This window comes from Perissodus microlepis, chromosome 23 (assembly GCF_051167445.1).
Source record: "Perissodus microlepis isolate ML-2025 ecotype Zambia chromosome 23, ASM5116744v1, whole genome shotgun sequence".
NCBI lineage: Eukaryota > Metazoa > Chordata > Actinopteri > Cichliformes > Cichlidae > Perissodus > Perissodus microlepis.
In genome coordinates this window covers 39,710,459-39,722,573 of record NC_140482.1, presented here as the reverse complement: position 1 = coordinate 39,722,573, position 12,115 = coordinate 39,710,459, and the positions used below count along the sequence as shown (strand labels likewise).

The 12,115-nt window shown below is 41.2% G+C and overlaps 1 protein-coding gene across 1 annotated transcript in view; it reads left to right on the top strand.

The window, feature by feature from the left end:
• Positions 1–12,115, top strand: part of cpamd8 (C3 and PZP like alpha-2-macroglobulin domain containing 8) — a 44,533-nt gene that overhangs the window by 5,915 nt on the left and 26,503 nt on the right. The window contains exons 7-21 of the mRNA XM_084920643.1: positions 701–755; positions 967–1,080; positions 1,350–1,434; positions 2,108–2,216; positions 2,453–2,680; positions 2,956–3,126; positions 3,214–3,342; positions 3,454–3,652; positions 3,872–4,047; positions 5,041–5,190; positions 5,403–5,564; positions 5,671–5,813; positions 7,598–7,660; positions 8,642–8,873; positions 11,014–11,167. Of these exons, the coding sequence (XP_084776769.1) occupies positions 701–755; positions 967–1,080; positions 1,350–1,434; positions 2,108–2,216; positions 2,453–2,680; positions 2,956–3,126; positions 3,214–3,342; positions 3,454–3,652; positions 3,872–4,047; positions 5,041–5,190; positions 5,403–5,564; positions 5,671–5,813; positions 7,598–7,660; positions 8,642–8,873; positions 11,014–11,167 (2,170 nt within the window). The remainder of the gene's footprint in view (positions 1–700; positions 756–966; positions 1,081–1,349; positions 1,435–2,107; positions 2,217–2,452; positions 2,681–2,955; positions 3,127–3,213; positions 3,343–3,453; positions 3,653–3,871; positions 4,048–5,040; positions 5,191–5,402; positions 5,565–5,670; positions 5,814–7,597; positions 7,661–8,641; positions 8,874–11,013; positions 11,168–12,115) is intronic.

Here is a 12,115-nt window from a genome sequence, read left to right as displayed (position 1 = left end):
GACCACCCAGGGTTGGCAGAGCCACGTCCGGGATGGGACAGTGGCAATTTTAGTTCCCAGCCTGCTTGGAGATTACAGAGCAGAAGTCAGGGCAGCTCACCTAGATAACAGGGTGCTCTTTGGACCAGTACAAGGATAAACAACATGAAAGGAACCTCTTCTCTTCTCTTCTCTTCTCTTCTCTTCTCTTCTCTTCTCTTCTCTTCTCTTCTCTTCTCTTCTCTTCTCTACTCTACTCTACTCTTCTCCTTTGTCTTTCTGTATCTGTACATCTACAACACACTATAATCCCTGTATTAGCAAACCTAGCTCACATTGGATCTTCATTCATCTTTCCAGATCTTAGGAAATATTTGGAAAATACCAAGCAAAGACTTCATGGGAAGCGAAGAAAAGCTTATACATGAGTTAACAGTAGCAACAAGCACACAGATGCATTTTTCTTCCTCAGGTATAGGCTACAGTATATGTTATTTTTGGAAAGAGTTTTAAAAGTATTTTGGCAATGACATCAGAACCCAGATATCTGGGTCAAGTTCAGTGAGGGGACTGTTCAGCAATAATAAAACTATTTATGACTTTTTCTATTGTGTGATAACAACATTCACTGAGCAACTAAACTTGTACCACATTTTTTTTTCGGTATGTGAAGTAAAGGAATCTTAACATTGGTTTGTGACATCCTGCTTTAATCTTCCAGGATCCAAGAGGATCCAGGATGGTGCAGTGGAGAGGGCTTAATTCTGTCTGCTGTGGTGAGCCGCATCATTTGCAGTATTTTTACATCATCTTTGTGTAAGCTGCACGTTTACATTTCATTGCTAGGTTGCTCTGGGGGATTGAATTAAAACACTACTTTTCTGGACTCATAATTGAAGAACGGTGATATATGATTGCTACAGTTTGGTTAATCACTATCAAGGACACAGGAATTAAATGTGTTAATTAGATTTTTGCGTCCTGTAGGGGTGGTGAACGTGAGCTTTCCTCTGTCTGACCAGCCTGTGTTGGGAGATTGGTTTGTCTTTGTGGAGGTGCAGGGCCACACCTATAACAAGTCGTTTGAAGTGCAGAAATATGGTGAGGACCTACACACTGTTGCACACCTGCCATTGTTTATTGAGAGCACTGTAATGAGTGTGTGTGTGTGTGTTTTTTTAACATTGTAGGCTCTTTTAAATGCCTGTCTTTTTATTTCAAGTTGTGTTAAAAGCATATTTACTGTTTTACTCTACTAAAATGTGTGTAGTTGTCAAATAATATATTACAAATAAACAGCAAGGCTATTGCTGTATAAGATATAACACAAGAAAAAGTTCAAAAAAAATATTGTGCTGCCTCTCTTTCAGTGGCGCCCAAATTTGAGTTGGTGATTGATCCACCGCGCTACATCCGTGATCTGAGCTTATGTGAGCAGGCCACAGTCAGCGCCAGGTAAGTCACTAAATATTCAGATTCAGAAAGTGGAACAAGACTTTAACCTGGACTTGTGGAGTGTTTTCTGTTTTTTCTTTGTTTACACTAATCAGCCACAGCATAAAAACCATTGACTATGGTGACTAAGTCATAATCTCATTCCAGTGCAGCGCTCTTCTGAGAAACGGTGGGTCCTTACGTGCGGACTTTGACACACAGTACCTGCTAAACATTCTTGCAAAATGGGACATCTTCCCATGGTAGTAGCCTCCTCCTTTAGGGGGTGTGCTCTCATATGCCACATATCAAAAACTGCACAGGATCAGCTTAAAGGACACATTAAAGCGCACAAAGCGTTGACCTGATCTCCAAACGTAACTACCAGCATGACAGAGCAGCCATGGGGTGCACTAGAACAACCCTGGTCCACAGAGCCCACTGCCATTGTCCCGGTGCTATACATCACATGAAATCACAGCAGGTATTGTTTCCATGCCCCACAAGTCAGAGCAGTTTTGAAAGAATGAAGGGGACTTACTCAGTGGTAAGCAGGTGGTTTTAGTGTTGTGGCTCCTTAGTGTGACTGTGGAGTTATAATAGGTTATAAATGTTTTTTATTATTGTAATATTTATTTACAATACAACAAAAAAGAACATCAATTTTACACTCTGGCATGTCACTCTTATGCAGATATACCTTTGGGAAACCCGTAACTGGGAAGTTGACAGTAAATATGACGGTGAATGGGGTCGGCTACTACCGCCATGAGATGGGCCATCCTGTCATAAAAACTATGGAGGTTAGTTTATTTAATCCCTATTCTACATGCTTTGTGAATGTATTAGAGACTTCCAAGCTGATATGGAAACAGGGTTGTTGATTGATTGTTGTTTTGTCTTCAGAGTTCCTTCAAAGTGCTACTGTTTTATGCATACACTGTAAATCATTGTTATTATCTAAGAGGTTAAGCTCCAAACCCTGACACCAAAATTATACATGTCCTGCTATACCTGATTACATCTTTTCTGCTGTCAGATCAAAGGCTCTGCAAATTTCAGTCTGTGCGTCAAAGACATGATGCCCTTGGATGTGGCTGATCACTTCAGGGGGACTGTTAGCATTTGGGCTTCTGTGACCAGCGTAGATGGAAGCAAGCAAGCCACATTTGATGATTCCACACCAGTCCATAAACAGCTCATTGACATCAAGTACTCTAAGGATACACGCAAACAGTTCAAGCCTGGTCTGCCTTACAAAGGGAAGGTGAGAACCCACAAAAAAGTTATTGGCACTGTGGGGAAAAAAGAGAAGAGAAATACGAAAGAGAAATAATCAGCTTGGATCTTCATCTCACTGGCGTTTGCTTTGAGAAGAGCTCAAAGTATATTTATTTGTTGTGCTTTTTAAATAAAGTATGACTTTAACTGCTAGTCAGTTAAATGCTAAAGATAAATTAAGCCTGTATTCAGCCATGTACATTACTGATTCACAAATGAGTCTGCATTTGCACACTCAGTCGTTTTCCCTCTGCTTTGTAGATTGAGGTCACCTATCCTGATGGGAGCCCGGCTGAAGGGGTAAAGGTGCGCGTTAAAGCAGAGCTGACCCCGAAGGACAACGTCTATACCAGCGAACTAATCTCCAAGGACGGTCAGGCCACCTTTGAGATCCCTTCCATCCCTGCAGCTGCTCAGTATGTCTGGCTTGAGGTCAGAACTTCCTATTGTCACGTAATATAAACAGAGTGATGCAAGAAGTAATTTGAAGCTAATCCTAATTGCATTTTCTTGACAAAGACCAAGGTGATATCCATTGAGGACAGGACAGTTGGAAACCAGTACTTGCCCAGCTACCTTTCTATCAGTAGTTGGTACTCTCCTAGCAGGTGTCACATCCAGATCCAAAGTCCCAGCACCCCGCTCAAGGTAGGTGTGACCTTTTTCATTGGTATGAGTTTCTTGCTTAACTTTGGATGATTTAAACATGTTTCAAAACATCAGATTGTGAAGTATATTTATATCTGTCTGCATGTATAGGTTGGACAAGAGGCAGAAGTGGCTCTCAAATCCACTTGTCCCTGTAACTTCACCCTGCATTACGAGGTAGCATCCAGGGGAAACATTGTCCTATCAGGCCAACAGGCAGCCAACCTGACAGCCTCCCACAGAGGAAAAAGGGCCACAGTCACCTTTGACAAGAACATTCACAGCACCCACCTGCCTCCTTCTGCTTCTGGTACTCATTTCTTCTTATTACAACTCTAACTTCACTGTCATCCAGGTAATTTTAAGAGCTAAAGTTTCACAGAATAATCCTTTGATGAATTAGCTTTTTTTTCTTTCATTGTTGTAGTGCTTGGGAAATCAGTGTCCAAGCTTCTCAATCGTAGTGGTCTTTGACATCAGAATGCCAGATAGTTTTGGAGAAAGCACTGTCACCCTGTCACTCTGCCAGATGTTGCAGGCTCTTCCTCCCAGACTGAGATGGACAGATGTGTGTCCTACCTACGTTTTCCTGTTAGTCACAGCATGGCACCACTCAGCCGTCTGCTGGTCTACTATGTGAGGGAAAACGGTGAGGGTGTCACAGACAGTCTGCAAATCCCTGTCAAGCCCGAGTTTGAGAACCAGGTTTGGAAACAGAACTATTATAACTTAATTTATCCAGAGAAAAGTACTGCAGTTGGTACTGTTGCATATGCTTGTTACAAAAACACCAGTGTTTTTGGATATACAAAATTAAGTTTGTCTTTTCATGTTTTGTTTGGGGTTTTTTGCTGCTAAAATAGCGATTTATTAAAACCCGGAGAAAAGGGTGCACTCTCTGTATACATTTTGGAGCTGAGCCTAAGTATCCATGCACCAACCATTACACCACAGTGTAATGTCTGTAAACAAACAGCTGTGTTGGCTTGGGAGAGATCCCCAGTTCCTGCCTGCATTAGGTGGAGTTAACTCCCTGAAGTATTTACAGCTCTCTGGTATGCCCTTACAACACTAAGTGTGTGTGTGTGTGTTGTGCGTATGTGTGCCGGAGGAGGGGGTTGTGAGGGCAGGATGAGACAGCGGCCGCACAGGCCGCAGGCAGATAGGTGGGGTCATGACAGGAGAGGATGACAGGTTACAGAATGGTGAAAGGAGGGCAGCGGAACCGATTAACGGTGTTAATTTGTGATTTTTGTGCTGGTGAAAAATAGTTCTGATGTGTGAAAGCTGACTCTGGCCATCCCTCCCTCTTTCAAAGGCTGTAGTTTTCCACTGTCAGTCAGAGCTTTCCAAAGTTTGCTGCTTAGAATTGTCAGACTGATATTATTCCGAATGCCACTGAAGATCTGCCAGCTAGTGCTGAAATTATTTAGTTTTTTAGCTGACAGTTTGATATTTGATATTGACATTTTGATAGTTTTGATAGATATTTCAGATTTTTCTCTTTCATGAGGGAAACATTCAGTCTTCTGGTTCAAGTTTTATGTTCAAGTGAGCAATTTGAAGACATCTCTGTGAACCTTTTCAGTAAATTTATAACCGTACAGTCTTACAAATTCACAATTCTGTGGAGCGGAAATGTGTTAAATGCACCTTGTTTATGCAGAATGTACTTATGTGTCATGTTTTGGATTGCAGGTATCTATTTCTATGTCGACCAATGAGTCCATGCCGGGGGACTCGGTGACCCTGCGCGTTCGGGCTAAGACGGGATCCTGTGTTTGTGTGGCCACTGTAGATAAGAGTCTTTACCTGCTGAAGCCCGACTTTCAGCTGAGTCCTGAAAAGGTTGGTCATATTTATAGATTATGGTGATATTACACTTTAATAAACAATTGATTAAAGCGTTCTGTAACTTAAAATCGCTTTATAGTATAGATTTAGAGAGCTGGTTTAAATTACTTTCTTAGATCGTAGTTTTTAAGATGTTACCTGCTGTATTTTTGTAAATAACTTTACTTTTACTCTAACTTTATATAAATATGTTTTTCACTCTGCAGGTGTTTAAAGAGCTGGCAGAGTTTGATGTTTCAGACGCTTTCAACATTCCTAAAGATGACGGACACTTCTGGTGGCCTGGGCTGACGGCAAAAAGACGGAGGCGGTCCTCTGTGTTCCCATGGCACTGGGACATCACTAAGGACGCGCGCTTTGCTTTTACAGTGAGAACATACACTTAGTGAAAGAGCTCAGCTAGTGCTGTCACTGGGTTAAAAGGTAATCGTACTAGTGCGTGCAGATGTTTATTTCTCCCTATATTTAATACAGGAAACGGGACTGGTTGTGATGACAGATATGGTGAGTTTAAACCATCGGCAGAGTGGGGGCATGTACACAGATGAAGCTGTTCCTGCCTTTCAACCGCACACCTCTACCTTGGTGGCTGCTATGCCCTCCCGCCCCACAAACAGGTACAGGATGTTCTTTATAGGTGTCCAAGGCTGTCCACTGGGCATCAGCAAACTCTAATGATCTCATACCTAAAAATGTGCAAATTGTATTATTCAAAGTTTTCATAAATGGCGTGAAAGTTCTTCTTGTACCAGCCGACGTTTCTTTATATTTTACTTTTCATTTTTTTAAAGTGGTTTTGAGAAATAGTTCTCCAGGCTTTTTGAAGGACTTTTAAAGTTTCTCTTTAGGCACTGGCTGCTTTTGCATTCATTTTCATGACCATGACCATTTTTCATGGAAATGATTGTCTATGTGACTCTTAACTCTGTTGAACCATTCAAGCATAAAAAGGGCCCCTAACTCAAGGGATGAACCAGTCATGTGTCTACACATAATGGGCAACTTAGCAAAAAAAACATTTTAAATTGTATCGTTAGACACTTTGTTACTAGCAGCCCACTGCAAAATTAAATAATTTCTTCATTTTTTTAGTTGAATCTGCAAAAATCTCTATTTGTCAGCGTTTTTGCACCATTGAGGTGATTCCTAAAGAGCTGTAGCCAAAAACTAGCATGTCCTTAAAAAATGAGGAAATTGGACAAATCCAACAAAGACCTGACACAGGACCTAAGAGATTGATCTGGCCCTTCAACTGATCCATCTGCTGTTCACTACTGCTCGCTGTTCATCAGAATTTATCTCTGTTAAAGGGTGGCTGTCAAAGAAGCCATTGTAAAGGAAGGGAAACAGGGGAAAAGGCTGAGGTTTGGCAACAGGTCTCATGGAGTGATGAATCCAAAATTGGCATCTTTTGTTCAAATTGTTGTCAGTATGTATGGAGGAGGTCAGGAGAGAGGTGCAGCAGTGAGTGTCTACAGCCCTCTGTAAAATACGGTAGAGGCTCTGTCAAAAACTACCATCAGTTGATCTGCTTTGCAGTGCAGCTGGAAAGTTTCTGATTGGCTGCAGCGTTATTCAAATAACATCCAAAGAAGAGCTTTGAAGAAGCTTCCTTTAAGAAGCCTGGAGAACTTTCCTGAAAAATACTTAAAGAAATCAGAAGAAAGCTCATTCAAGAGATTTATTTGTTAGAACTATACAAATAATTGCATTTGTCCAAAACACATTAAATAATGTGTTTTGCACATAAATTGAAATTTGGCATTTTTCTGGCAAGATATAAAAGGAATGAGGGGTGGATCAAAACTTTTACACAGGACATTATAAATTTTAAAAACGTGAATTATAGGAAACTAGCTTATCAAATACCATACTCTATTGGTATTAAAAGCCAAACTGTGAGCCACTTGGGTGTGGTATCATGTCATAGTCAAGGTTATTCAGTTGTTTTTGTGTATGTTGGCTCTTTAACTGATGAAAACAGATGATCTTTGTCTTTTTTGGAGGTTCTTTTAAACCATTAAATTTGTGTACTTGTATGTATTACTCCACCCTCTTTAATGTCAGAGGGAAAAAAGTGGTTATTATTGTTGAAGAAGATTAACTGTAATGCTTCACTGGACCACACACTGTAATATGGGCATGTACTTTACCGAAAACAAGGAATCTGAACGCAAACCCATAACAGAATAATAATTACATCAGGATCGCCCTCTTTGTTTGATTTCATATGTTAGGCCTGCATTCCCCTGTGCTACAAATACTTTTCATTTTAGTGCCGAACTTTAAACACATGATGTGACTTATCATTGTGGAATTTTAAATAGTATATTTTTCCATTATGTTGTTATTTTATTAGCTAAAGCTTTTTCACTGATGTCTTCTTGTGTTTTGGCTGTAGAGTAGAGAGGCGGAGGCGTACATTTTTCCCAGAGACTTGGGTGTGGCACTGCCTCAACGTCAGGTATTTAAATCTTTAAATAATATTTGTCTTGTGTGAGCGTGTGTGCGTGTCTGCGTTACTAGCCTCTGGCTAGATATATCAGGTGCAACAGATTGTCTATCCTTTGATGTGATTTAGTGCTTGAGAGAATAGAGAAATGGAAAAGAGAGGAGCAAATGTGAAAAAAAAATGATAGCGTGAAAAAGATACAGGAAAAACATTTACAGAGAGCAAAAAGGAGGCGAGAAATATGTGAAAAGCAGAATATAGGTAGAAGAAGAAAGGCGAGAGTAGAGCTGGAAGAAAAAAGATTAGTGGAGAGTACTGGAAAGGAAAACGTGAACATGACAGACTCTTGGAAGAAATTTGTGAGAGGAAAGGTGCGAGGCAGTGCTGTATGCCAGACGGCCGATCTTCCATCATGCAGCAGCATCCGCCACTTCTCCCACTGGGTGTGAAATGCCTCATTCAATCTTGGAACAGACTCTTACTTTCTCAAGAGCTCCTTCCATTCATGTTTAGCCAATATAAATGAATTGCCCATAGATTTCCATATGCTTGATTCCCTTGGATGGGACTTCAGCTCTCACTAATTTCCTGTGAAGTGCAGAGCTCTGATTTTTCCTTAAAAGTATATTAAAATGGATTTTGGACGGCTTTGATCAAAAGGAAGGCTGTACATGCAGTTTTTGAAGTTTATTGTGCCCTCTTGCAGTTTGCCAAGACCAACATCCAGTGAGCGCTGCCAATAATGACTCCAGCTCATTTCTTTCAAAGAAACAGATTGGGTCAACACCTGACCGTCCCTTAAAACCGTCCATTTTAGAGTGTTTGCTGTAGTTATATTGGTGCAGATGTTGGTGTTGACACAGGTGCTAACATTAAAGTAATCTCCAGCCTTTGATCAAGCTCTTCCTTGTAGTTGATGAATTTTAATAGCTTGTCTTAAAAACAAAATATGCTCCAATTATTTTATTCCACTGTTGTATCTCCACGTAACAGCTCTGAAACTGGGGAAGCTGAACTGCACCTGGATGCGCCGGATTCAATCACCACATGGGTGGCAGAAGTTGTTTCCCTGTCCGAGCAGAAGGGGTTGGCTTTAGGAACGAGAGCAGAGCTTCGCACCTTCAAGCGCTTCTTTGTGGACTTTACGCTGCCCTACAGCTTAATCAGAGGGGAGCAGACCAAAGTTCCCCTCACCGTCTACAACTACCTGCCTACCTGCTCTGCGGTAAGATGTTTTCTTAATGTGGCAGATGGACAAGTCTCTGACATTAGTTCGTAGCAACTGCCTTCAAGTCCAATCTTGACATCATATTCTTTAAGACAGGACATGTCACATCTGTGCTTTTTAATCATTTATGACTTGTAGACCATCGCAGAACATATTTTTTAATACATTTTCACTAATTATAGGTTTGTATGACATGTTATGCAAACTCTTAACAGTTAGTTTTAACACTAATCCTAAAATGACTCCATCTAAACTTGCTAAGAGTCTATTAGAACATCAAGTTAGGAACCACAATGACGTCACTGAGACGTCTCTTCCTATTTAAAGGCAGTTTTTCCTTCCCACTGTCGCCAAGTGCTTCCTTACATGGAGTCGTTGGCTTTTCTCGCTATTATCGTAGGGTCTTTAACTTACAATATAAAGCACCTTAAGACAACTGTGATTTGGTGCTGTATAACAGACCATTCTCACTCCTGAGGCGTAATATACCGACGATTTGTCACGTCCCAAGGTGTTCCATAGGAACGCGCCCGGCGCGAACGGTGACCTTCAGCATTCTTATGCTGCGTGCTGGGTTGTGGATGAAATCCAGTAGAACGACGGTCCCGTGGTAATAGACGTTCCAGCCATGTATTCCAGCCCTAACCATAACCTTATCCCTGACCTTAACCACCACTTTAATGACGTTAGATAGTGTTTTCCAAAGCGATTTAAGTAAAATAAACGTACATGTGTAGATTCATTCCAAACGGTTCTCATGTTTCCTAATTTTTCCGATCTCGTAATATAGGGACGTGTTGGGTGCCCGGAAGCGTAATATACCGACGATTTGTCACCTAGCGTCAAATGTTATGCTTTGGGAGTGAGAACGTGTTGCATATAAGTAAAAATGACATTGAAATTGTATTAAAGTGAAGAAGAGCAACCCATGATGTAGCGCCCGAAAAATTAAAAGACCACACTCGGCAAATATTTCAGTAATCTGAATTTGATAGTTAAATAAAAGACGTAGGCAGACAGACAGACTGCTCACAACTCTCACTATGATCAGACCCCAGATTTGGTTAAGAAAAAGGTTTCTAAGAGGAAAAGAGAGAAGGATCATCAAAAAAGAAACTGGAGGTTTGTCAGTCAAATGAGGCATAAAGTAGGCGCTCCGTTTAGTTATTAGACAGAAGTAGGTCAACGATAAGCTGATAAAATCCATAGTCATAGAGATTTGGGAATCTTGGAACGGGATGAAACCAGCCAACACACAAATGAGTTCTCAAACCACTTCAGGACCCCTTAGAACACCTCCTTCCAGCGGCTCTTTATGCAGAGCTTGTGGTTCAGACCGGATACGTCTTGGAATTTGTCCAGTCCTTCATTTTGTTCATAGCTATGCACTAAAAATGGTACATGCCATAAATCACAGAGGATTTTCCAGGTAGGAAATATTAAAATATAAGATGCAAATAACTGTGTTGATCTATTTCTTTAAATTATTATTTCTGCATGTATCAGAACTGGTTCGATATTATATACACATGCAGAACAAATATTTTCAAGTGAAATAACTTCTTCGGTAGTAAGTATAGGTTTGTAATGTGACGATGAAGAGATTAGCCTAGTATGTTTGTTTCAGCACTTACTCCGAAGAGCCCTCTAAGCTCTGTCCTGGCCTTAAATGGGTCCATCCTGCACGCCATACGGATGACATCATGATGTTTGCAGATGAGCCTGTTAAATGGCCTGTGCGTGTGCTGCCCTGATGTCATGTTAGGTGAATATGCAAACCAGAATAGCCCATCCTTTGATGTCCACCCCAGCAACATGTGATTCCTATATTTTCTGCTCAGTTATTTATGACTTGTGGCATGCGGATAAAGAACAGTTAAAAGATCCTTCTGCATTACTGAGCCCTGTGAAAATTGGACGATGAGTGGAACTTAATCCTTCAGGGAGTTTGAGAAGCATGAGTCAGTCAGCATGGAAAATTCACAGTGTGATTTAAAAAATTCGCCCTTGCTTTCAGAGCTTTGATGAAGCACGCTATATGAGGGAGGGGCGTGCCTAACAGATATGATGTCATTAAAGGCTATCAGAGGAGATCGCTTTTCTCTGATTTGTCTCTTCTTCTTCTCTCCACTCGCAGGTTCATTTAAAAGTGTCGGTTCCAGAGGGTATCAAGTTTGTTGGCCATCCTGGAAAGCTTTATCTCACCAGGAAGAAGTGTGTTGCTCCTGGAGAGGCTGCTCCTACAAATATTGTATTGTCGTTCACTGAGCTGGGATCAGTTAACATCACAGGTATCCACAGAGCTCAGTCAAATTCATAAAACTCGCTTATTATTTTATTTCTAGTACTACGTTGATAAAGTGGCAGAAATGTTTTAATTAGGAAGCCAAAATTATTTTGTTGGGACACGTATATGTGAGCCACAGGGCAAAGTCAGAGGGCAATTTTTCACTTCTTCCAACTGTGGAGAAGCATCTCTGCAGCAGTGCATGCTCATGGATGGTGATTGTGTTACCAGTACTATAAAAGCATAGACCTGACAATGCCATAAAGTTCCCATTCTCTAGATCAGCCATGCTTTAGAAAAAAAGAATGATGCAAGGTTTTGATGCTAATGTGAATGTTACAAGATTGATTTGTGCTGACTCATGGAAATGGCCTTATTTGCATTCTTTAGTGGCGTGGCACTTACAAGCAACAGCAAGCTTTCACCAGGACTTTGGTCCACTCAGTGTGATTCCACACAAAAGGGCGAGCCTATGACTGAGGAAAGCTTTGCTGGCCAAGGAGCCGTGTGTGTGATCTGGTCACCCACCCAGGTTACAAATAGTCCCCTCCGGAGCGCATGTGAAAACAAAGCAGGCCAGCAGTGGGGGAGTAACCAGAGCTGCACTGTGACACTCAGTGGCATGTTGATGAGTTTGCAGGTCACTGGCGGTCAATGGGCCCCCCATGGCCCCACTCCTAGTCCACTAGCCCCTTGTGTTTCCTTCTCACTACACACACACAAAGAGACACAATTGGCACAGGGCCACATTTCCAGTGGGCTCCCCAGCAAAAGAACTGGGAATCCTTTTACAGATATGCTTGTCTTGTCTAATGTATTTTGATGTCTGGAAATTTTGCAAAACATATTTATTTGACTGCTGATCATCTCACTAAGAAACTAATTAAGGTAATTAGAAAAAAAAAGTATCCCAAATAGACTTACAGAAGTACAGATGGGAACAGGCTCACTA